This window comes from Thermobia domestica, chromosome 3 (genome assembly GCF_964235325.1).
Source record: "Thermobia domestica chromosome 3, izTheDome1.hap1.1, whole genome shotgun sequence".
Lineage (NCBI taxonomy): Eukaryota > Metazoa > Arthropoda > Insecta > Zygentoma > Lepismatidae > Thermobia > Thermobia domestica.
The window spans coordinates 69,174,049-69,200,621 of record NC_137456.1 but is presented as its reverse complement, the minus strand read 5'-3'; the positions used below and the strand labels follow the sequence as shown (position 1 = coordinate 69,200,621).

General features: G+C 31.8%; 1 protein-coding gene across 1 annotated transcript in view; it reads right to left on the bottom strand.

The window, feature by feature from the left end:
- Positions 1-26,573, bottom strand: part of Rab3-GEF (Rab3 GDP-GTP exchange factor) — a gene marked incomplete in the record, with an annotated part of 181,798 nt that overhangs the window by 61,774 nt on the left and 93,451 nt on the right. The window contains 7 exon segments of the mRNA XM_081751051.1: positions 7,913-8,105; positions 9,439-9,639; positions 16,487-16,570; positions 20,167-20,376; positions 22,780-22,983; positions 25,331-25,584; positions 26,197-26,298. Coding sequence (XP_081607177.1) covers positions 7,913-8,105; positions 9,439-9,639; positions 16,487-16,570; positions 20,167-20,376; positions 22,780-22,983; positions 25,331-25,584; positions 26,197-26,298 — 1,248 coding nt within the window.

Genomic DNA, 26,573 nt, shown 5'->3' with positions numbered 1-26,573 from the left:
TCCACTGACTTACGGTTCCTACTTAGCTGCTACAGTAAGTGGGCTAGAACCTATCTTCTAAGATTCGGACAAAAAAGTTATGTAATAAGTTTCGTCTCTAGGTTTATTTCTCACAGACGAAAAAGTGAGGTAAATTTGTGACTATTCTGTATAAAGCCATGTAAGTATAGTAAACAAGAAGACCTGCATTTTGTACTTCCTTGTATCTATGTTTTATTATTTTATGAGTATAAATTGCTAGAGAGAGAGCATCAATTTAATATAAGATATAAGTTAGAATTGAAAGTTTATTATATTTTCTAATATAATACAATATGAAAAGTGTAACAATAATAATAATATGCACTATAATATAATTGTATTACTTTACCAATTCCCATTGATCCTTGTAGTCCCATGTAGAAAAAAAAAAAACACACGCTCTTTGCTGTCAAACTAAGAGAATTTAAGCCACTTTATCTAACTCACTATACCATCAACATGTTCTACATATTTTCGTTTTGTTTTACAAGCTATCACTAACAATGAAAATAATACTTTTCTAACATCCACTAAATTTATAATTCATGCATCAAATTAGCATGTTGCAAATTTAAGTTTCCAGCAAGAAGACATTACAGTGCACTTAGCAGGCTAAAAATATCAATTAGCAGTGCTAAAATTCTAAATCTATCATAGCTTTCTCCTCCTATCAGATCACAAAAGTAATGCTAAACGCATGAAAGAATATTGTTAATCCTTACATAACGTTAATCATTAACCTATAGCGTAAAATTAGACCAATGAGCTTTTGTTTTGAATACTATGAAGATGTATTTGCAAATGAAGAACGAAAAAAGATTCACCTATGTAATAATATTCATTTTAATTATATTAATGAGAGAAATTTATTTCACATGTAATCTTATATAAAAACAAAAGAATGGACGAAACTAGAAATACACAGAGTTATCGAGTTGTGGTCAGGGGTGCCCACAAGGGGGGGGGCTATGACGCAAACTGCGTCATTGAAATATTTGGGGGGTTAAAATCTACATAAATATGTTTGAAGGAGTGTAAAAATTAATCGAAAAGATTTTTTTTTCATGGAAGAACACCTACGGATGGACAATTGAGGGGGGGGGTGCGTCATGGACATGAGGGGGGTGGGCACCACTAGTTGTGGTTATATATTTTCTATACCAACGAAAACATTTTTGTAGAGAAGTAAAACCTTCCAAAAATATTTTTTATTGTACTTAAATAACAATTTCTGAATTTTGACAATAATTGTCCAATACGCTTCCTTTCCATTGAAATCAAAACTACTAAAATACGAAGTACCTTAGGAATTTAGATATTTAGCAAACAACAGACGTTTCACAGTGCATTGTAAAAACACACAATAAGCGAGAACGTTTAAAAAATTTGTCCACTTTTCTATAATTCTCCAGTATTTGGTGTCGGGAACTGTTTTGTATTTTCTGGAAACAAATATTTCCTCATTAGCCAAAATTCTCGTTTCTTGAAGTTTTGTTTATAAGATTATACTTCTCATCCAAGAAGCTTACTCAACGCTGATTATGAATTCTTTATTGATTTTTGTATTCGTAGTTTAAGAATGTGGAGAGGGGGGGGAGGGACCCTGTAGCAGTGCTCTGCAGAGCAATTTGTTCGGACATTGTTACAAAAGTAGTATCATGCATACGACGCTACAATAGAAGTGTAATAATTCTAAATACTATCTTGTTCAAAAAGTTTCCGGAATCACCACCGTGTGGCTCTCTCAGTCATCTGATTTGATTTTTTCGTTTTTCTGGGTTGCCACACCTGTCAGTGGTATTCCCTCCCAATTTGAACATCCTTTTACCACTTATGAAAGTGATACAGTGTTGAGTACATCTGTTTGGTTGTATGTTTCGATTTTTGCAATGGAGTTAATTTTGCAACAACGAGTGTGTACTAAATTTTGCGATGAAAACGGATTCAATGGTGCAAAGACCTTGGAAATGTTGAAAAAGGACCAGAGACGAGCACCCAATAAGTTAAGACCGAAAAAAAAAACACGTTGTTTTCAGTAAAAAAAAAAAAAAAAAAAAAAAAAAAAAGTGATGCTCACGGTTTTCATGAATTACAACGGTGTTGTACAACATGGATTTCTGCCAGAAAGTCAGACAGTCAACAAGGAGTATTATTTGAGCGTTATGAAGCGTTTGCGTGAAGCAATTCGCCTAAAAATAAAAGATCTCTGGACAAACAACTCGTGGATTTTGCACCATGACAACGCAGCATTGCACATTCCTATGTACACGAGTTTCTCCCAGAAAACGTAACGAATACCATTCCGCAGTCACCGAATTCACCAAGTTTAGCTCCGTGCGACTTTTTCTTGTTTGATCGACTCAATAAACCGTTACGGGAAACATGTTTTAGCAGCCAAGAGGAGATAATACGAAAATCGAAGACGGCTCTGATGGACATACCGAAAATCGAGTACCACAAATATTTTGTCAACTGGATCGAGCGCTGACATAAGTGTGTTGCAGTTGATGGCGGATTACTTCGAAGTGAACATCAATTTTCAGGAATAAATTTGTATTTTTAATTTTGTAAATGAATTTCGGGAGCTTTTTGATCAAGGTAGTATGTTACCAGACAAAAGTATCTAAAGCCACAAATGAACAACTATTCCGAGTACTTAAAGAAAAAAATGCTCTGTTGATACTCATTAATTCAAAGTCAGAACCAACACAACTTACAGATTGAAAAGTCTTAAAAGAAATATTTGAAGGGAATAAATGTACAGTAAAATTATTATGAAGAATGAACGAGAAAATTTCGTTAGGTAAGATATGTTCACAGTAATAGATTGTGGAATTAGATTTTAAAATTCTTAGCTGACTATAATGTTAAGAATGATAATGTTTCATGGAAAAGTAATTATTTCATGTCTCTATATTGGTGGTATTTTTTACTTATTTTTATTATCTTGAACATTTTTTTTACTAACCATTCACCAAGTGGAATCTATGTTATTTCTATAATTACTTTCTCTTCTTAGATCGTCACTAAGTATGCCAGGAGAAGAAATATCTCCATATGGATGATATATTTTAATATGATATGATGTTAATTTTTAAAGTATACTTTTTCAGAGAAAATCTTGTACTGACAATTTTTTTGTCGTAAACTATTTACAATATTTATGTCTCTTTTTCTTTATGATACTGACAATTTTTTTGTCGTAAACTATTTACAATATTTATGTCTCTTTTTCTTTATGAAAGTAATTCTTGAAGTATCTGGTGTATTAAATTGAAACTGTGTTCTTTCTTTCAACTTCATATTATAATCATATATAATATGATTCATATTATAATCCGGAGGATTAGTCGTAACTATTAGCCGTTAACAAGTTATATTATCTGTTAATTGACATTGCTTGTCAAAACTAGGAAGTCCTACCTAATAAGTAAAATTAATTAAAATATGTTCAACAAATATTTTAAAAATACGTCTCTGTAGTGTAAAAAAATATATCTGCTCGAAAACATTTTGTCTCTTTTTATTAGTGGAGACATACTACATTTTGCTCTTTGATAATAATTGATGCAGATACAAATTTTTAAACACACATAACAATTTCCAGGATTCTTCCTTTACGTAACTAATATTATTTCGATTTTTAAGCAGAATTTTGAGGTATAACCTATTTTTCCCTCAAAGAATGAAAGAAAAACAGCATGCTCAAAGAAGCACTGCGTTAGTAAACCATGGATAAAAACTAGAGCTAAGTGCATACATGCAAATGTTATAAACTCTTACCACTTGTACCCAGTGGTTCTGATAAGGGTTTGAAGAATAAGGAAACATTTTTTTAAAAACCTAAATTTTAAAATCTTTTCTACGAACTCAATAATAAGAATATATCTACTTTAATTACCGAAATTATAACAAGAAAATCAATAATATTAGAAACGTCTTATAGATATAAACTTATGAAATTACGTATATGTACAGATTTACCTATTTTGGAATACTTATAATGGATACACATATTTATAAGCTACCATACATCCTCTTACATTTACCGAAAAATAAAAGTATCACATTTGTGCATGAGCAAGTATTTTATTACATTATGTAACTAAACATATACAAAAACATATATTTCAACTAAAAGTGGTAAGAAATTTTGATGCATGAAATGTACACGCATAAAACTAAGCATAAATATTACATGATTAAAGAAATAAACATTAAATTATATAAACATTGCTGTATAAAATTACCTACAACTTTTTAACTTACGACTTTCAGAAGTGGAAAAAAATGAATAGTTAATTTGCACTGAGGTTACATAAAGCAGGAGTGTCACATTTGTTATTGCATTATCCAATTTCAGTCAAATGTATTATTGCAATTTTGAGAAAATGTCAAACACATAATGACATTCTGTAGAGAAAACTTTAAGTACACAATAAATAAATAAATAAATAAACCCACGAATTCTCCGTAAGTGAATAGGGAGGTTCAAAAAAATTTTACATTTTTTGTCATGATTGATTTACTATTGCGCTTTGTAACAGTTACGAAATATACCGTCTATCGAAGAAATAATGCAGATTGCATATATAGTATAAAAAGTCATGTCGTATTATAAGACAACCATTGCTCAATAAATGCTGAGAATCAGTCAATAATAACAGTAAGCTGTGTTACCTTACATGATTAATCTACAAACATCGAAATAATGCCACCATATATCTCTCTCTTTTGCAAACATCCTACAAAATCCTCACAAACATTCTGTTAGGAAAATTGATCCCATATGCAGATGAAATTATTGGGGATGATCAGTGAGGATTTAGGCGAAATCGATCAACTATTGACCAGATATTTACTATTTGTCAAATACTCGAAAAGAAATGCAAATACAACACCAGTACATAAATTACTTACTGATTTCAGAAGGTTTATGGCTGTTAGGAAGGAAATACTGCACAAAATTCCTACCGAATGTGGCACACCAAAAAAGCCAGTTATATTATTAAAGATATGTTTAAGTCAGAGTGGGAAAATATTTTTCCACGACCTTTCGCGTTGAGAGTGGCCTGAAATCAGGAGATTCGTCGTCACCTATATTATTCAATTTTGTTATAAGGAAAATTCAAGATAGCAACCAGGATCTAGAATTGAATGGCGCTCACCAAGTTATGTTTTATGCTGATGATGTCAATCTGATAGGAGATAATATAAGAATAATAGAAAATAGTGCAAAAATTTTATTAAATGCTTACAAGGACATTAGTTTAGAAGTAAATGTAGAGGAAACTAAATACATGGAAATTCGTCGTACCGTAATAGTGCAAATTATGGATACTTTAAATTATCAAGTAATGCTGTTGACAAAGTTGACACTTTCAAATCTCTAGGATCAACATTAAAAAACCAAAACCATTTTCGTGAAGAAATTGAATGTCGACTGAAAGTAGAGAATTCCTGTTAACATTCAGTTAAAACTCTTTTATCTTCTCGAATTCTGTCAAAAATTTTGAAGCTGAAAATATGTAAAACGATAATTATATATGTTGTGCTGTATGGCTGCAAACCCTGGTCACTTACTTTGAGGAAAGACGCGGACAAAATGCATTCAGATCCAATCCAAGATAGACTAGAGGGACTAGAATGGGGAATGGCGAAAACTTCGTAACGAGGAACTGCACAATTTATATCGATTACCTAACATTGTTATCATCATTAAGTCTAGGAAGCTCAAGTGGGCAGGTCGTGTAACCAGAATGAAAGAAAGTAAAAACGCTTTTAAAATTTTAACTGGAAACCCAATCGGAAAAAGACTATTAGGAAGACTTAGGTGCAAATGGGAGAACAATATTACGGTGGGTTTATGATGGATGGTGATGGGTTTTCACAATATTATGAAATAGGAATACAAAGTAGAAACTGAATCCAGTTAAGGACAGAAGTTAATGGATAGCGTTTGTGAGTGCCGCACTAAACCTTCGATTTCTGTAGGTCATAGAGTTAATTGGAATTAGTTACTCGTATTTTCGATATATAAGCTGACAACGTCAGTTTAATGGTGTAGACAGTTCATTCAACAGAAATATTTTTGACTGTTCAAAAAAAACATGGCACTTATTCATCACTTAAGGGGTTTCAGAGAAAATTTCAGATGAGAACAAGGTATCACTATATATATGGTTTCCTGGCGGCTATCGACATCACATGTCCTAAACGTTTTTCCCCCACTTCTACTACTAACCTACAGTGTTACTTCTGCAATTCTTTAAAAATTCTGCTTTTTATTTGGTTTTTCCACATGTTATGACCACTCTGTATGTATCCTAAAATGAATTGCTAGATAAATTTCTTGAAATGAATGTTAATAAAAAATTGGTTTTGCTCCAAATTAATTAGATAATCAAACTTTTACATCTTTTGGTGTTAAAGATTCTAACGAAAAATCAAATAAGAGAGAGTAAAGAGAATTTATGTAAGGACATAACAATAAAAACTGAAATCTAACCGATATATAGCCTTGTTCAAAACATTCTGGCCTCCCTTGTAAAGCTGTGTTCTTATCCTTAAGTAGAAATAAGTAAAACAAATGTGAATATTCTTTGGCTGCTTAAGATCCTTTATCTCAATTCAAAACACTTAACCATTTTACGCATGGATGTGAATATACAGTCTTTTAAAGAAATTTTGATGTTCTGGTTTTTCAAAACAGGACTGAACAACGAACATTTCAGAATAAAGAATTGAAGAAAGTTATTACATATTTACATTTTTTCTTATATATTCTCACTCTTTTTAAAAACATTCCTTAGTAGCATTTATCCAAAAGACGCTTAAAATTTAATTTAACCAGATATTCAGTGAATAACAGTGATTTATTCTTATATATTTCAAAATAATCATCGAAGTCTTTAAATTTGGCTGATTCTCAGCGTTTCATTCAGTATAAACGATAATAAATTGTAATTTTGTGAAGAAACATTAAAAAATCTTGTGAAACTTTTATGGTCGAATATCATGAAATAAACTCTACATAATGTAACAAAAGCACATTTATTATTAAACACTAAAGACGGTTCTTTGACTGTTACGATTTTAATAGTTGTCTCAAATATAAGTAAAAACCAATAAAATAAATATATTGTGCTTTAGTCTTAATATTAATAATATTAAATTCTACTAAATCAAATAATGTACCATATAATTCAAAACCTATAAAGGAAATTAGATTATATTGTATTTCTATTTTTAGCGGAGCTCATAATAAAAATGATAGATTGTTTAAACAGTTTGATATGAATAAGACAAGAACACTTTCGTAAATGTAAGTTTAAGTTAATTTAATGATATTATGTTTAAGTTAATTTTGCACTATGTAGTTTCAATATTCATCAACTTGATGATTAGTTTTCTACATTTTATGATAAATGTAAATTTTCTGTTGCATTTAATAATTCACCAATGTTTAACTATGTAAAGCAGACTCTTATTATTTACTCAGAATATAATTTGTCTATCTTCTGTAAAGTATTTTATGTAGATTTCAACGTACGTATAAAATAGAAGTAGAAATTGGGTGCTGCTTGAAAATAAGTAAGCTGAATTTTCATAGATAGTAGAAAGAAAAAATCACTAGTAGTATTTCAATACAACTGTTTGGAAAAAAAAACCTACACTTCAAGTGTTTACCTCAGAAATTGGTACCTAGCTTATCAAGTAATTTAGGAATACAATGAGACGTAGTGATATCATTCCTTCTTTGTATAATAATATTTTTTCATCATAATATCATTAAATTACAGATGAAACAAATTAGTAGTAAAATAACATCAATAACTAGAATTAATTATAATAATAGTTTGAAGTGATTTCTTAAATGACTGAAACTCACCAAAAAATTCACTAAACATGTTTGATGTCTGAGCAGCAATGCCATTGAGCTCACTACTCATATTAGAGAAGAAATCTCTCCCTGGTGCATTGCCTAAGAAGTCTCGACCAGTTGTTCGCGCAAGATCCGCCTGAACCAAAGAAGTGCTCGGCGGTTCCCGTTGATTATTCTGTTCTTTAGAATCACTTAAAGCCTGAAAAGTAAGATAGAAGTATATGTACTAAGTTATTATATTTCCAAACTGAAGTACAAACGACTATGGTGGAATGTCTACAACGAATTATGCGTATTAACTAGAAAAGGAACAATGCATGGAGAAACGGGGATCAACATACTAAAATTTTCCCATAACATTTTAAGATAAGGAAACAAACTAACGACTACTTCACCAATGATGAGTATTGGTTGAAGATCAAAAGCACGTTTCTTGTTAAAAGGAAAAAGCCAGCACAAATTAGAGATATTCATTCTCACACTATTCTAAGCATCTCTGTCGAGGAAAATGTGGAAAACAGTTTCATCAAGCTTATCCAAATATCTCACTGCATTGTCAGTTTCTATGTAGGTTCTCATTCTTTCCTTTATTATTGGTATTAAACATATTATATTATACCATTATTCCAATACTTGTATGGCTTCTCTTGCTATTCAAATTTTCTAAATTCGTCGTCAGGAAGATGTCAGCTGAAGATCGTTGAGTATGGAAGCTTCTTAGTTGCGACAAGTGATCTGCCAACAATAGCAGGATACGTAATAATATGATGATATTCGATTATTTGCATATCTACAGAACTATTCCACAATTAGACCTCCATGAGCAAAGTTGCAGCGTAAGTAGATGAAGTATATCAAGCTACTAGACCTATATACATTTTACGTACAGTATTTTGCAGTTATAATTAAATAACATTCCAAAATTTATCCTGGGTACTCTTTTAAGTTGTACTCGTAGGTCCAGGTAATTTTTAAAGCTATCAAGTGTAATATTTCCTTGCATAAACTTAATCCCTTCTATTAAAGTTCCTGCATGTTCTTGCAATTTTTATCGCCTTAATGACTCTCGTACTAAATAATAATAATAATAAAGCAATTAGCTGTAACATTTCTAAACTTTGCATTTCGTTTTCCACCTAAGTCGTGCAAAATTCATGAATATTTTCATATAAACAGCGCAATTTTGGCGAAATAATTGACCATCTAAATTTTTATCTAGATTAGGTCTGCTTACTGTTCCTATACCGTGGGAAGCTTTAAATTAATACTGTATAAGTATGTACATTTAAAATACCATATCTTGTACCTGTAACGAGGTAAAACTTTTGAGCAGAAGCTAGGCACAAAATTAAAATACATTTGATAATACTGTCTATTATAAAATGTATTCAAACAAACTTCAGTTCTTATAATGATATAAAGCACCTTCGGGCAAAATTTGTTGAATTTAAAATTACTTAGCATGTATGTATGCATCACGCACATATAAATAAACCACATTTTTTTTAGCAAATGCAGAAGAAACAATTTACCTTCAGAAGTCCTTTTTTTGTTGCCACCTCTTTAGCACTCTTTGTGAGGTCACCAAATGTACTTTTTCCTACATACGTCAAATCCTCAAATGTATTTTTACTAACACCAGCTGCTGTTTTGCTAGCTTCCAAAGCTGTTTTAGAGGCTTCATGGACTGACTTTGATGCCTCTTCAGCCGCCTTTTTCGCGTGTATAGTAAACTGAAATTAAAGAAGGAACTATATTAAAACAAAAAGTACAGAGAAAAGTCATATTTTTTTTTTTGTTTCTGGAACACTCCAGTTAGTTAATTACAACCTTCTATTTCTTACCCGAGATGTAATTGTATGCTATGAATATGTTACTGACAATGAAATGAAAAATTCATATTGCATATTAGCTAATGTTAATGCATGTGTTATGCTGTATGTTTGGACCTACAGATGTATCAGGCAGGAAATTTTGCAGAAAGAGATCCCATAACATAGGATGAATATTTTTAAAACAGAGCTCTACTGTAAGTTCAGAGCTCTGGAGGTTTATAATATTGCATATATATATATTGTAGTGAACACGTAGGACCCCTCCCATTTCTCCCGACTTGGTATTGGAGTATTAAGCTACTGGATTCCATTTCCAGGAGGACCTCCTATTTTGTGACTATGGCATCACTTTCGACTTTTGAATTTTTAATGTTCTACCGAACCAGGATAGAGAACAATCACCTGTTATCATAGCTTGTTTATTATTATTATTATTATTATTATTATTATTATTATTATTATTATTATTATTATTATTATTATTATTATTATTATTATTATTATTATTATTTATTATTATTATTATTATTAATTTCTCTTCCTGCAACAACAATTCTAATAGCAGTGTTTGTAAGACAGAACTTCCGTGATATAGTTATTGTACTTTGTATTTCTGTTGAATAAACCTGACTAAGCACTGACACAGATTTAACTAATTCCTTTCTCTCTGTGACTTCTCAGACATAAATCATGACCCAACATTCTGACTTTAGGGAGATCTCGTGACCTTCCTGGTTCGACACCTGATGAGGGAGCAGATTTCCTTTGACGTAAGATGGGACTTTCAAGAACTGCACCTGCCTACTGACCAAGTCGATGACCAGTGTTCTCGTGCCATATGATGAAATGTTAGTTACCAAAACCTTTGATATCAAAGAGACTGGGCTGATTCGGAGTTAAAAGGAGCGAAGAGGGATTTTAGTAATGGAGCGAATTGCAGCTTTGCGTCAAAAGATATAGCTTCAGCCAAAGTACAGAAACTTGGATTATCTTAAAACTAGCAACCCCTTAACCCTTTCTTACCTCCAACCTTCCCATGAATCTCTGCTTTATTATTTATTTAAATTTATTCTATGTGCCCGCTCTACCATCAAATATTTTAAGTCATCCCTCAATTATGTGTTTGAGCGTCTGTAAATAATACACACTAGTGGAACATTTCCTAAAATAGCGCTTAAATGACGCAACGTAATAGCATATATTCTAGTTAAAATCTAATGCATAGTATCAGCATTTTAAAGTGTGTAATATAAAATGATATATCAATATGTAGACTGAAATTAAAACTCTTGGCGATTCAAACAGGCCTTAAAATATGCTTTACGATTTCTAGAAATCATAATACATATTGGAATATGCATGCCTGATAATAAAACGTTTTTAAAAAGAAAAACTTAGCGTTTCTATTTATTTTCAATTTAAAATCAAATGACTCTTCAGGACAGTAGACTGACACGCTTGATTTCTTCTACCTGCCAACGTGTACGGTAATAAACCATTACAATTACGTATTATATAACCTTTCTTTTCCTGCGCAAAATACTTTGAATTTGCTTGCAAATATTAAACCTGTTGTGCGAAGTATTGTTACTAAGAAAGAAAAGAATATTCGTATCTTCACGTTAATGTGGTGTGTCATATATATATATATATATATATATATATATATATATATATATATATAAACTTCTTGAGAGTATTTGACATCGTATGTCAGTCGATGAAGTTATCAGAATGCAACAATGTTTTTAACCAAATAAGTATTGAATGTCTATTGTTCTCATTATTTCTTTTCACGACCAGAAGAAATTTATGCCAAACATATATATGTCTTCGAATATGTCGTACTAAGATTTGTAAAGATCAATACGGAGAAAAGTTAGCTCAATTAAAGTAAGACCACTTTATATACAGTATATCCAAAGAAATGACCAGATACCTTTGCCGATGTATGAAATTGGTTGTTCTCGGCACATGCATGCTGGAAAACACCTGATCTAATGAAAGAAGGATGAGCAATTATGATGATCTTCGATAAGAGTTCGGTTTCTTTCAAGATGACACACAGAAACGGTTTGATTGACTTAAGGAAAGAGCATCAACATTAGATTTCATGTGACTGGTTTGTCAGCACGGAGCATCACGGTGAAATTGGGTCACCTAAGGTCAAGTTGTTGATCTAATAATAAAGTGAACACATGGAGGTATCACCAGTGTCGCGAAACTGGTTTAATTGTCCTACGACAATGACTGACCGAGACAAGATGGAGCTAAAAAGGAGTATGCTCAAATCGCCATCAACTGGAACATATCATTCATCAGGAGTTCCAAACGGCGACGGGTACATCCTTCTCGCTCTATACTGTCAGAATAGAGCTACACTCTCTCAGGTTCTATGACAGAGCAGAGCACAAGCCTAACATCAGTTGAACCAACCAGGTAGCTAGATTAACATGCTGAAACCCATAAAGCATGAGTAGACCAATGAAAGGCTGTTATGGAGTGATGAGTCAAGATACACATGTTTTCAGTCAGATGGGAGAGTATGGATGTGGCGCCAACCCGGCGAACGCTTCTCAGCTGACTATTTTATGCCAATAGTGAAATTTGACGGTGATGGTATACTGGTGCTTTCTGCTAGTATGAACTGGATTCGTTGCTTGTTGTCCTTGGTAGCATGAACAGTGCACAAAAACTAATCATTTTGGATGCTTTAGTATTTCCCACACTATGAAAGTTCTACAGAATGGACCAATATTCTTATTAATATGACAGTTCTCCCTAGCAACGATGTGCCATTGTTTTAAGGTAGTATGGAGATGATTTTTTACGACTTGACTGGCCTGCTTAAAGTTACGATATCGACCCGATTGAGCATCTGTGTGATGTATTGCAACGCCGTTTTATGCCGCATACGGATCGTCCCAATTCTTCGGCAGCACTAGATGCCGCTTTGGGGAGGAATGGGCGGTTATAGGGCCTGATTATTTTTTCAAATCAGAAACTAGTGGAAAGACTTCCTAGATAGATACACGCTTAGATCCAGGCAAATGGAGGTCCCATACCTTATTAATTACGTTTCCAGCTTTTTCAGTCAACTATAGGGTGTCCGGTGACAAAATGGAACTGACCTGAAATGCTAAGTACTAATTAACTTTGCTTCCAAACACAGATATCTCCATACACATATTATTATCATGTTCTCACTTTGCTTCCAAATATAGAATATATATATATATATATATATATATATATATATATATATATATATAGATATAGATATAGATATAGATATAGATATAGATATAGATATATAGATATATAAAGATGTGCGTAAATTAGCATGCATAATGTAAATAACAAATGTAATCATTTGTGCGCATAAAGCTTTCGAACTAATGTGATATGGACTTATCATGTCTCCTTTGCAATCTTCAGCAGTCACACACACAAATACCGGTAGTTTTCGTTCACGTTCTAGCAAGTTCTTCAAGTGGTAAAAATGACGTTCGGGGAGAAAAATCAAAATAAAAATAGAAAAAAAGACACAATACATAAAACGTAACGCAGTTTTATAAAAAGAAGAAAGGAAGAAATATGATAAGAAAAACCAAGTGAAAATGTTTTGACGTATGAGATAAATGTTTTGACGGTTACGGGTGTACTTCAATATTAATCTCCTGCTTCTCTTCATTTTCTCTTAGATTGTTTCTTTTGGTTTCACTCCGATTTCTGAGTCACTATTTTGTTTATTTAATTCTCACTCAGTGGCGTATTCAGAATTTCATCAAGAGGGTTGCAAGCAATCAATCTCAAAACCTTTCAGGATCAACGTGATTTTCTTTCATATATGTGCAAGTAAACGTTTATTTTTCCATAATATCTTGCTTAAGGAAAAGGTTAAATCCCGAAACATTCCCTTGCATACGTCACTGCTCTCACTTCGCTTATTGTATGTTCAGTCTTTATTATGGCCTGGATAAACACAGCTGGGAATCACATTTCTTCTAATCGCTAATATATTCCTTCACTCTGGATTATAAATGAAATGAAAATGTAGTTTTGCGTTCTAGTATTATGTCCTGCAGGTTAAAAGACATTAATGAAGATGAATGCTTCTGAAATAATTGGTGGAATGAGATTGTGGGAGGAAACGGAACAATATAGAGAAAACTTATGAACACGGTGATATCTACGATAAACATATATGGCTTCCAATCAAATCAGGGACCTGTGGCACCAGCGGTGAGCGCTTTACCAATCGTGTTTTCCATCTCCATTCGGATCTAACATTGAACTTTTTCGTATCTACATATTTTGATTCATATTAACATTGTTCTTTATATGTGCCCAATTGAAGACCAGGGTCCGTAAAATAGCAGTTATGTGTAACTTGTTTTCAAATTTCTTAGAAAACAGAAAGCTGGTTTAAGATTACGCGATGAAAAATAGTGTATTAATTTTCGGTCAGTCCTGGATATAAAGGAGCACTTAGTAATTTTTATCTTGACATATATTTCTATTCACTGTTAAAACCGCCTACATTCATAGATGACTCTGATCTCTTTAATTTCCTATGAATAAATCCATTGCTTTAACTTACGATGTAAACAAGAACTTCATTTCCAGATGTGTAAATCCTTTTATTAAAACAAAGACTGTATGACTGGTGGTTTGTGTCATGACAAGTTTTCGGTATATAAGTGCGATTGATTATTTGTAAAGATATGAGACAATTGCGGTAGTAAGGGCGAACTTCAACATGTGAGAAAGACTCATATTAAGTGAGAACGTGAAATGAAAAGATGGGTAGAAATGGTGAAAGAATAATTTTTGGACGGGAGAATATATGTTTTGAAGACCTCTGAATAAAATGTTCAGAAAAAAATCATCAAATGTTTTGTATGGAGTATTGCACTATATAGTACAGAAACACGGATACTACGCAACAAAAGTAATGAAAAAAAGATGACAAGTTTCCGAAAAGTATGTATGTAAATAAAAATGAAGAAAACTAGCTGGATCGAAGTGAAAGAAAATGTTGAGAATTACAAGGAAAGCAAAAAACATTGGTTTTAATTAAAAGGATAAAGTGGAATTGGTTAGCATATTGTCTGAAAGATAACTGTTTAATGTCTATATTGCTTTTTTCTTTTAATATGGCGTAAATGAAGGGTTTAAAAAAGAAAAAATGATTACATGAAAAACAGCAAAATAGAAAAAAAAGTAAGTAAGTAAGGTATTTCAATCAACTGATTATTATGAAGACCTGATATGCATCCCTTAGTTTCACATATTTGATAATGAGTCAGTCAAAACTGGTTTTATTTCTTTTATCATAATGCATATCAATCGAACTATCGTTTTCTATGAATATTCTTCAAATTTATAAGTTTGCATGTAAGTAATTTCTACGTTTCAAACATACTAAATACATATTCAGTTATACATATAATAAAAGCTACCAGGCAAATTATATAGAATAGGAAAGCTACGGTCACTACTGATTTCTTATAAATATACAGAGGTGGGCTTAAATAGGTATACAGTTGTATTTTATAGGTTTATTAGGCACATTGAGATGAATATTTTGACCATATTTGTCTGGCTACAGGATATTTTGCTTTTAATGTTTCCAGCTTGCTCAATTTGTCGTGATGATGACTTCTATTTTCTACACGATGGGGGTCCTGCTCGCTATAAACAAATTTGCAGCACTCTCTAGACAAACATTTCCAAACAAATAGATAGGACGACGAAGGTCAATTGAGTGGCTTCTAAGATCTCCAGATCTTAGACTCCTGTGGACTTCTTTTTCTGAGATGTTGTTAAAAAAAATCAGGTATTTGCAAGAAGACCATGTACTGTTAATGAAATGACTTAGCTCATAAGAGACATATGTCAAGAAATGCAACTAAAGCACAGTGGAGTAATATGTGCTTGAGTGTCGAATCATAAGAGTGTGTAAATGCTGAAAACAAACAATTTAAATATTTAAAAGAATAATTAACTAACTAACTAACTCTATTGCCTATGGAACTCGGAGGTTCAATGCCGCGTTCACAAAAGCTCTTCACTGACTTCTATACTTAGCGAACTGGATCCAGTTTCTACTTTGTATTCCTATTTCTGCGAGATCCATCTTAATATTGTGCCTAGTTCTTTCTAATGGTCGTTTTTCGATTGGTCTTCCAGATAAGACTTCGAAAGCGTTCCTACTTTCTTCCATCCTGGCTACATGACCTGCTCAGATCCTAACAATGTTTGGTAAACCGTATAAATTATGTAGTTCATCGTTATGAAGTTTCCCCATTCCTGATTCCTATTCCTCTTGGGTCCGAATATTCGTCTTAGGATCTTATTCTCAAATATTTTCAATCTATGTTCTTCCCTCAGAGTAAGCAACCATGTTTCGCAAGCTTACAGAATATCAGAAATGATTATCGTTTTATATATTTTAAGCTTTAAATTCCTCGACTGAATTCGCGACGACAAGAGATTTTGAACTGAATAATCTAATATTCCATGTTCCAAATCTCATGTCCATTTTCTTTTGCTGAGGTCGTGCCAAGTTTAATTATTTAAGAGACTAATAGTGCTGTTTATTGTTATATGTTTCACTATAAACTATATTATAGTGAAATTTATTACAGTTTTTTTTTAAACAAAAAAGTTCGTATCTCATTACTGCACACCTACTTATGTCCACCTCTGTATATACTTATACGTGTATATTACTAACTACCTGTTCAAGAGGAGCAAAGACGCTTCCCTCATCACCTGTATGATGAGTGGCATCAGTTATTTTCTCCTTTGCTTGAAGTTTCAACTGTGTTAATAGAAGACACATAGAGAAAAGGAAAGAAGACAGATTTAGGAAGAGTTGTGCATCATTATAGCGAGAATTCGCAAGGCAATGATGTTTTACATTTAGGAACGAGAAGTAGCAATCCGAAAAATATCCACTAAGCGTATTACATTGCATACATTTTGGCGCCAATAGAATCTCTTACTTTTGTTTTTCTGGACACTGATCTGAAATTCACACACATAACACATAACAGAAAGGAAAAACTATCCGGCAACCTGTTTTCTGTACCTAAGATTAATTTAAATTAACAAATACAATTAAAAGAAACATGTAATATGCTCAATGGACATAAATATTTTTTTTTTCAACAGCCAATAACAACGAACGAACATTCATCCTGAAAATATTGTAATTTTTTTTTTTCATAATGTTTTCATGCTTATTCAAAATAATAAAACCAATTAAACTAAACATTGCAAGGCAATGACATGTTTTCTCATTCCTAAAAGTATACAAACACACGTACATATATAATTATGTAATACAGTAGGACACAAATACAACATTTCAAAGACAACAATTACCATAAAAATATATAATTATATTTACTGTTGTAATCTATATAACTTTAAAAAATATTCCTTCGGAATTTATACTTATCGGTCGGATAAGTATAAATAATAATATATAGAAAAAATAATATTTTATACAAAAACACTCTGAAAGCTTCACATATCAAGAAAAACATCCTGAACAACATAAGCTCAAATTAAATATTCACGAAACATTTTGTTCATATTTACTACTATAACTTTTCTGCACAGTAGAAGTCAAAACTTTAAAGATGATTACCATTTTCTTTAAATTGTGATTGCCAAGACATAGAAATACGAAAAAAATATCTAATAGGAAATTGGACGAAAGTGGTTTGTATGATTTAAAACAAACATACAAGTGTTCATGTACGGATAATTTTCTAAGTCAAAATGCATAATATTTAATTACGAATTTTGTATCTTCCCTCTTAACTTTAAATTAATATGATACACGAATATAAGTCTCTTTAAGAATGTTTCGCGTTTGCAATCAGAACTATTTTTCTTGATCTCCCTTGTTCTGTAATAACTTCGTTGGGTAAGTGTACTTACGATACTTACGGATACAGAGCTTGATTTAGTTATATTGAGCCGAATTTGAATGTGCCACTTACCTAGGAAATTATTCATTGTAGCTTCGTAAAATTCAAGAATTCTAATAAAACTCCAACTGACCAAAACAGTATATATATATTTTAATAGTATATTAATATATATGTCTGTGTTACAGTTTCGGCTATGTAACATAGCCTTCCTCAGACACATTATCAATATTTCGCATCACATATTCTCAGATAATGTGACTGACGAAGGCTATGTTATATAGCCGAAACTGTAACACAGATATATATATATACTGCTTTGGTCAGTTGGAATTTTATTAGTTACCTAGGAAATGCCGTGTTTCCATTACGAGTTGAGTTCGAACTGTAGACTACCTATCCTGACTATTGCCTGATATCGAAGTTTCCATTATAGGAGACTGTGTTGCAGCTGCACCATCGGAATTGCATCCCACTCCTCTTTATAGGCTTTCCACAGGCCGGTGACAGTGCGGACTCAGCAGGCGCCGCTTGAGGAGTCCGAAAGCACAATAGCCCATTGGATTGGCATCTGAACTCGACAAGGATATTAGAGAAGGAAATGGACGCAATTCTTGTTTCCTGTTCTATACAGTGATAGAATTCAAGTGATGTTTTTGCCATGTGGCTGGATGACTTGTCTTCCTGGTTCAAGTCTTGTCCGTACAATGCTGGGATTTCACTCAGGACATAAGTTTGGTTGTACGCAGCATTGATTTTGACGTTTCGCTCTGCCTTTCGAAGACGCAGTTTGCCATGTACGAGAAACCAGGTAATCATAAACCTCTTTGGAAAATGGTTTTAGCTGCTCACATTGGTGTGGTGGGCCCAGCATAAGACGACTCACAGTGGCACAACCTACACGAAACTTACGCACCTCATTTTCCGACGCTAATCTGTTCAGTTTCGGCGGCATCACACTACGTTCGATCACACTGCTCTACTGTGTGACTAACGAGATATTGTTACTTGCCTCGTGGCAATCTCATGGCGATGAGTTGATCATGCACGGTAAAGTTGCACATTGAATTTGGCTCAATATAACTAAATCAACCTCCGTAGATTTTATACTTCAGATTTGTTCTTCGCCATATGTTCTTACGATCTTACAAGTAACGAATGATATAATAATTAAGAAACAGAAAATTTTGTTTCAAAATATATTCATCTTACTTTATTTTGTAAAAGCTTGTCACTTATCTACGTTAGGTATCTTTTGGTAAAACCCAAAGAGATCAATGTAAATAGATTTCACTGTACAGCGTACTTAGAGTAAAAATGAATTTCAAGATTTTAAGCAGCTGAAAACTATCTACAAAATATCTAAATTTGAATATATCAGCTATTGTCACTTACACGCACTACAGATACAAGATTTTCTAATCCAAAAGTATTCAAATTAGTTCAAAATATTTATGATATTGCAAACTGATCTTTTCTCTGGAAGTTTCGTAGGAAAGTTTTGATGGTTGATGTTCTAACATAATAATTGGGAGGTTTCAGGTTTAAATTTTATAACCAGCCATTCTAACTAAGTTTAGCTTAGCTTTTCTCACTCTAATTTAGCAAAAGTCGGAATGTGCCTTTATACACATAATAAGAATGACTTCGTTCCTATTCTTAATTTACCCAGCGCAAACTGGTTTTCCAGTTACCTTTGGTAGCTGTTAGTGAAAAAAAAAAAAAAAAAAAAAAAACAAATAAAGCATTACAACTATTTTAAGCCCAAATCATTGAAATATTGCGATCATCTTTGTTTTATAACTATTAATTGGGTTTAGTAGCTTTTTATTTTCGAAAAGACAACAATAGGATGGCTGGCTGAAACTAGTATTAATTTTCAGCAATATAAAACAAAATCATGCCACCATTGAACTGCACATACATATACACACACACAGGCACATTATAGATATACACACACAGACAGAGAACATATTTAGACAGAAAGAGAAGCAGAAAAGAATTACAGATATATTTATTTCGTTGATAAACAAAGAAAGAAAGAAAGAAAGAAAAATGGAATAACAAGGATGTAGATTTTAAGAAAAATTAAAACACTCACATGGCATGACACTTTCTTTTTTATGGTTCACAAATGTATAAATAAAGTACTACCTACCTTTACATGCTCTGCACACACACACAAACGCGTTTAATTAGAAAAAGGTGTGTATACATATATATATCTATATAAAAAATAGTGCAATTTCACGAGCTGAAACATTTTTTTGTGTTGTGTATGTGTCTTCATGCACAATAACACAAACACGTAAAATTTCTAATATAAAAAAAAATTATAGGTATTAACATCACTGGATTCGATCTTTATTTATTTTTAAATTTATATATAACAAGAACAAAAATTTGCACAAGAAAACACGCACACCACATAGAGAGAAAAAAAATTAGCAATGCCAAATTATGAAGGTGTTACCTTGTCCATTTGAGCCAGAAGACCATCCTGACTGCTTTGGCGAGTCGTTTCCCTCACTAGCTCTTTAGCTTGACTAGCAAACTGCTCGAACAAGGATGACTGACTACTTTGTCTTGTAGGACCCCCAGTCGAAGAACCAAAGCTTGAAGCTCGAGCCAACACATTCGTGATGCTCGACTGTCTCTGTGGGGTCGGACTCGCAGGGGGAACCTGAGGAGCGTTTCACTCCTTAGTTTATTACAAAATTTTGCCTCAAAACAATATTCCCTTTTTCCTTTCTTTCTTTCTGCTATTTCACACACACCCATTCAAAATGCTTAACAAACTTAAACTAAAACCTTATTGTTATATTTTTATTTATTTAGAATAATTCTTTGGGGTAAAGAATTTCAGGAACCAATGTACAAATATATGTTAGATTTTTGGTGTAATTATGAGGTAGAATCGGCATAATAATAATAATAATAATAAAAATAATAATAATCTTTCACAACAATTTATTGTGGAAAAATTCTCCCGATTTTCTCAACATTTTTTTTTTGTTTTTTATAAAATGCATGTTACCGCGAAAGTAGGAAGTTCAAGCACGGTGCACTACGCTTAGACAAAGTGGACAATAATTTTAATCCAACCACGTTAACTTATGATATGTTACGTTAGAGAGTGTTACGTAGGGCAGCAAACGGAAAATTAACTACTAAATATTATTAATATAAATCAATTTCTTCGAAGCTTTTGATTTATATTTTACAGAATAACTTTATATTTTACAGAATAACTAAAAAAAATTCCTCCCATGTATTCTATCTTAACCTAACATGTTATAACGTAATCTAAGTTAAAATGATTGTATTATAATTATCCCCAATCTACTCTACTTTAATCTAACATGTTACAATGCAATCTAATTTAAAGTGATTGTATTATAATTATCTCCCACTTTGCTTTAAGTCTGTATATGATGCTTGAATTTCTCATTTTGCCGGCAATATATGTATCAACAAATATCTATGAAAAGTAAATCTTTGATATTAGTTAATATTTTTGATAATTCTAATATTTGTTTAAATTTTATTAATTAACATGATACTGTATAAGAATTCTTTGTTACTGTACAAACATCTTTCGTTACAGTATTAGCGTTATGAAGAAGAGAACCTAAGCTTATAATTTTGAAAGAAAATAACTTACGCCAAAACATTTATAACAAATTTATAATTATCATGCAAATACTTACGTTATTATTATAAATTTAAATGAAATATTATGATAGTATAGGATGAAGCAGCATTTATAGATACTTTTTTCACATCCTAAATTGATATATATTTTACTATTGCAGACTTATATTAAATATGCACGTTCCTATGAGAGCAGAAGATACAATAGGTTTCGAAATAAAGGTATTAGGGTACTTTATTAATTGAATAGCTACATAAACTAAATCGAATTTGCACATATATATGGGAAAAATCACTAGGTTTTGGAATAAAGCAAATGTAAAATACAAAACGAAAACAGAGAAACTAAGAGAAAAGAGGGTTTAAAATTCTTTGTTATCGTCACTTTATATTTCAGAATAACTCCTTGTCAGAACCTACCCTGATGATTAGTTGTTTTATTGTCAATTAATGTATACCAGTATACCGAAAATTTTATGTCCAAATTACAGTGAAATACATACACATACGAACTGTCTATAAACCAGAACATTTTACAGCCCTATTTTATTAGGTTACGACTGTATAGTGCTGAAAGAAGTCTAGATAGAAATGTATGCTTGCTCATTTATTTATCAACAGCAGAAAAAGTTACATACTCAGGCACACTAACGGGTTGACAAACTATGTTCGGTGATTTCACATACATAGGCTGAGGCGAAACAAACAAAGGTAGCTAGGTATATTGGCAAAAAAGTCATTAAAAGAATATCTTCAAAGGTAGCAGAGGAAAAAAGTTCTCGAAGAAAACTGAAAAATATAATAGGTGAAAGTTGAACGAAAAAAATTCTCATTATCTTGAACAATTGAAAGAATGAATATTATTTTTATTATCATTAGTATTAATACTATTTTTGGAAGAAATTGCCATTCAGAAGAAATATAGATTAGGATTGAGAAAGAATGTTCAGTACAAAACTACATTGAAAATTATTTATAAATATGCTTAACAAATTATTTAATAATAATAAAAATAGATCTAATTTTATACGAATGATACCTTTCTCTTTTAGAGAGTACTAAATGATTATACGATAGAATAACGTATATAACTTAAACAGCAAACAGGTTAAATAATGTTGAAGTATCAGAAATATTGTCGAGAAAGTATTGGTGGTGATTTTTGAAAAGGTAGGGAAATATTTAACGAGTTTAAGCATAACTTAGAATTCAAGCTTATACAGAGAAGCTCAAGAATATAAATTTGCAACATCGAAACATACAATGGCAAGAAATAAACAAATAATTATACACACACACCCAGGAATGTTTGCCACTAAAACTATTTTATAAAAGCCTTGCGTACAAGACAACCATTGAAGCAACACAAACATAGAGGTTCACGAACATCTAGAGAAAACTATCGGGGGTTTAATACAGCATTGAAACTTACAGGGGTAACTGAGCGACCTAATCTAGTTTTGGGTGTGGTTGGGCGCTCTCTGTCAGACCCTGCACCTCCAAGCGAAACATCACTCCCAACGCTTGGAGTAGGAGAATGATGAGGTATTGATGATTGGTTACTTACTACAGTCTTTGGTGTTGTCGTCGTAGAGTTGGAGTCTGATTCTCCAGGGCTGAGGATCTCTTCCTTCTCCTGTAGAGGAAAGGAAACATATTTCCATTTCTTTCACAAAACACAAACACACACACACACACACACACACACACACACACACACATATATATATATATATATGTGTGTGTGTGTGTGTATGTATAAATTGTATTTAAAATAGTAAGTGTTGTGATTTCAACCGTTGTCTTATACTTAAAAATGTGGATTAAATCTATCTCAAGAAAATCGTCACTCTCTATCCCTCTACTAGAAATTAGTTTTACTACAATCTACCTTAAAATAATATTCTTGAAATCAAGTCCTACCCAACTCGTTTTCTTGCATTCAAAAATAGTAGATTCATTCTACTATTATATGAAAGTTTATGGGCTTATGGTTAAGGTAAAATTGACACATGTACAGTTTAGACAGTACAAATAGGATGTATAATACAGTACAATACAATACAATACAATACAATACAACATATAGTTTAAGGTAAAATCTGAACCAGCATAATGCGTCCAAATTTCGAAACTTTCCTACCGAGAATCGAACTAGAAACTCTGTGTATCAAAGGTACGCGTCAACTAGACTCTGTTTATACAGAACGAATCATTTATTTTGAAATGCCCCTGTAACTTTTAAAGTAATAGATAAAATTCGATGAAATTTTGTAATATACAAATATCAATAGAAGTACATGTTGACATACTCCACAATACATTCCGATTAACAGTGTTGTCTATCCAACATAAAGTTATAATTTTTTTAAACAGCACTACGTGAGATTATTTATTCATTTTAAATCTGTATATTAAACGCACATTTACAATAACACATTGTCAATTTTATTGTGAGAATAAGCCCACTAACTTTCATATACAATAATAGAGTGAATCTACCATTTCTGAAGATAAGAAAGCAAATTATCTAGATCTAGATTTCGTAAAAACTCATTTGAGAGGGTCCATAATAAAACTAATTTCGGGTAGCGGGTACAGATGATAACGATTTCTATGATGGAACCAATCTTTAGTGTCATGTATGGGAAAATTATTTCGAAGAGCGAAGAAGCGATTCTCATGAGATAGAATGGATGCACGTTTTCAAGTATAAGAAAGAGACTGAATAATAACAATTATTATTATTTTTAACATAGCAAATTTATCACTTCATTTCCCTGTTTTAAATTAAGAAAATGCTAATATTGGTGAATAAGCGGTATGTCAAAGAAAATATTCTAATTTCGTAACAAAGCCAATGTAGAAGTCTTTATGTTGGTTTATTAATTTATCTTTTCCCTCTCAATCATTTTGTCATGATCACAAGAACTCCGTTTGGGATTGCATTTTACTATTAGTTTACTATATTTGTTTAAGTGTTATTTGTTCAACCTCACTTCTTGCTTCTAAAAATGTGTATGTCTTGTACATTTAATAAAAATAAACCAATCTTTTTTTCCTATGATGTAAATATTTTTATCATAGAACACGAAAAAGATTAGTTTATTTTATTTGTATGCACACGATTCAAATTCGTATAGTCTCAGCATGAACGTAACTACAAGATATATTAATAAAAGGAGAAAACAATCGATTTAAACTTATTTCTGTACAACAAATTCTCTGTAGGTGCGATTTGAGAGAATGAGAGGGTGTTTGGCTGTTCTGAGAAGCAAGACTGGGTGGCGTAATGGTTAACGCATCGGCAAGGTATGCCGGAAATCCCGCCGAGTCCAGTCAATCACATTTTCACTCTTTGTATGTAATTAGAAGATATTCGGATTTGTAGTGAATGTATTCCGCCCTTTCTCCAGTTTTAATACAAGATCTTCATCATTGAGCACAGTTTCTTTAATGTACATGTTTTAAATATTTTTCTCAGAGGCTTCGTGGGTTTACTTTACGAGACAGTTTAATTATATCAAATATATATCAAACTTCTTTTACATTTCAAAAGGAAAACTTTGATATTCATATCTAGTTTAATAAATCCTAATATATGCCTAATATATTGAACATTATAATTCTTTTACAACTGAAAAAAGAAAAAACTATATTTTACACTTTATTACTTACAAAAATTAAAGTTTTATCTAAAATATTACTCTAAATACAGCTAATATTTATTATAGCTATATTTATTATAAATACAGCTAATTACTTACAATGTACGTCTTATGTAGTACACTTGAATAATGGTTTATATAGTACAACAATAACACAAATTGATTCATACAATTCCCTCCTTCATTTCTTTATTTTCTATTATAATTTTAAAATAATATTCTAGCATTTACCTTCACTAACTGACTAAACAGAGATTCACATTGACACTTCTAATTATAAGAAAGTATCAAGCACAATAACTAATCACAACTTACCATTGCTTCTGTCCTGAGAGGTAACGAGGGCGCTTCGGAATTATCCCTCAGCTTGGAGAATTCTAATTCTGAATCACGGTTGAAACTTGGTGAACTAAGATCGCTGTGACTGGAAGATGTTGACAACGACCCCGGTAAGCTGAACGCAGAATCCGATGATGTCATTCCTGGCAATTGTAATGACGATGGCGGGTGATAAACAGATTTTGGATCAAGGCCACTTGACAAAGACAACTGTGTTCCTTCCTGAGTACCTGAAACAGATATAACTATTTTACTTCAATATAACAGTAGTGCTAAATTGAAACGAAATTTGTATAAAGAAATATTTTGATAATTGACTGATCATTGAAGAGAATTAACTAAATATAATGTTTGGATCTATTTCGAAATCAAACAAATTTTTACAAAGAAAAAAGTTAATATTTTCAACTTTACTTTTTGTTCTTTGTTAGAACAATTTTGTTAGATAAGTTGGTAATTAGTCAAAATAGCACTTTCGTATTTCTAAAGTGGTATTTTAAAATAACAAATTCATAAGCTGTACAATTCACGTTATAATTCTAAACTAAGGCTTAACTTTTTGATTTATTGAACGTACACTGTGCACGAAGGTTTTCTTTTTAATCTGACTTGAGTGAAAAGAGATTATTGCACTTTTAAAGAAAAAATAACTATAAAAAACATCTATTTTAAAAAATCTTAGTTACACATACAGCATTAACACAAAATATTGTCATAATATTTCATAATAAATTCGATTTATTTTGTACTTAGATTTTTATAGAAGATGAAAGGTTAATCTGCTTGTTAAATTGGGAAAAATTTTCTCAATATTTAAACTTTTAATCAGATTTGGTACTTACTAGGAGAAAGATCCGAAGAAACCATTTCAGACACGAAGTCACTCAAAGAAGAGTAGGAAGAACTTGTACTTTCACCACCTTCAGAATCAGAACCACTTTCATCTATATTAAAAAAAATAATAAAAAAAAAAAAACAAGATATTGATAAATATAACATATTTTTAACATATTTCCAACTCTTAAATTCGCAACATTTCTGCTGGGTTACTACACATAAAACAGGCAATTTTACAATGTAGCTATAAAACTATGAAACAAATAGATATTCTTAGTAGCAAAGGGAGACACAGTGTCTCAGTTCGATCCCAATCCATGTGAATTCGTGATGGACAACATCATTTCTGGTGCTCTCCCACTTTCTCCCACTAATCCTTTTT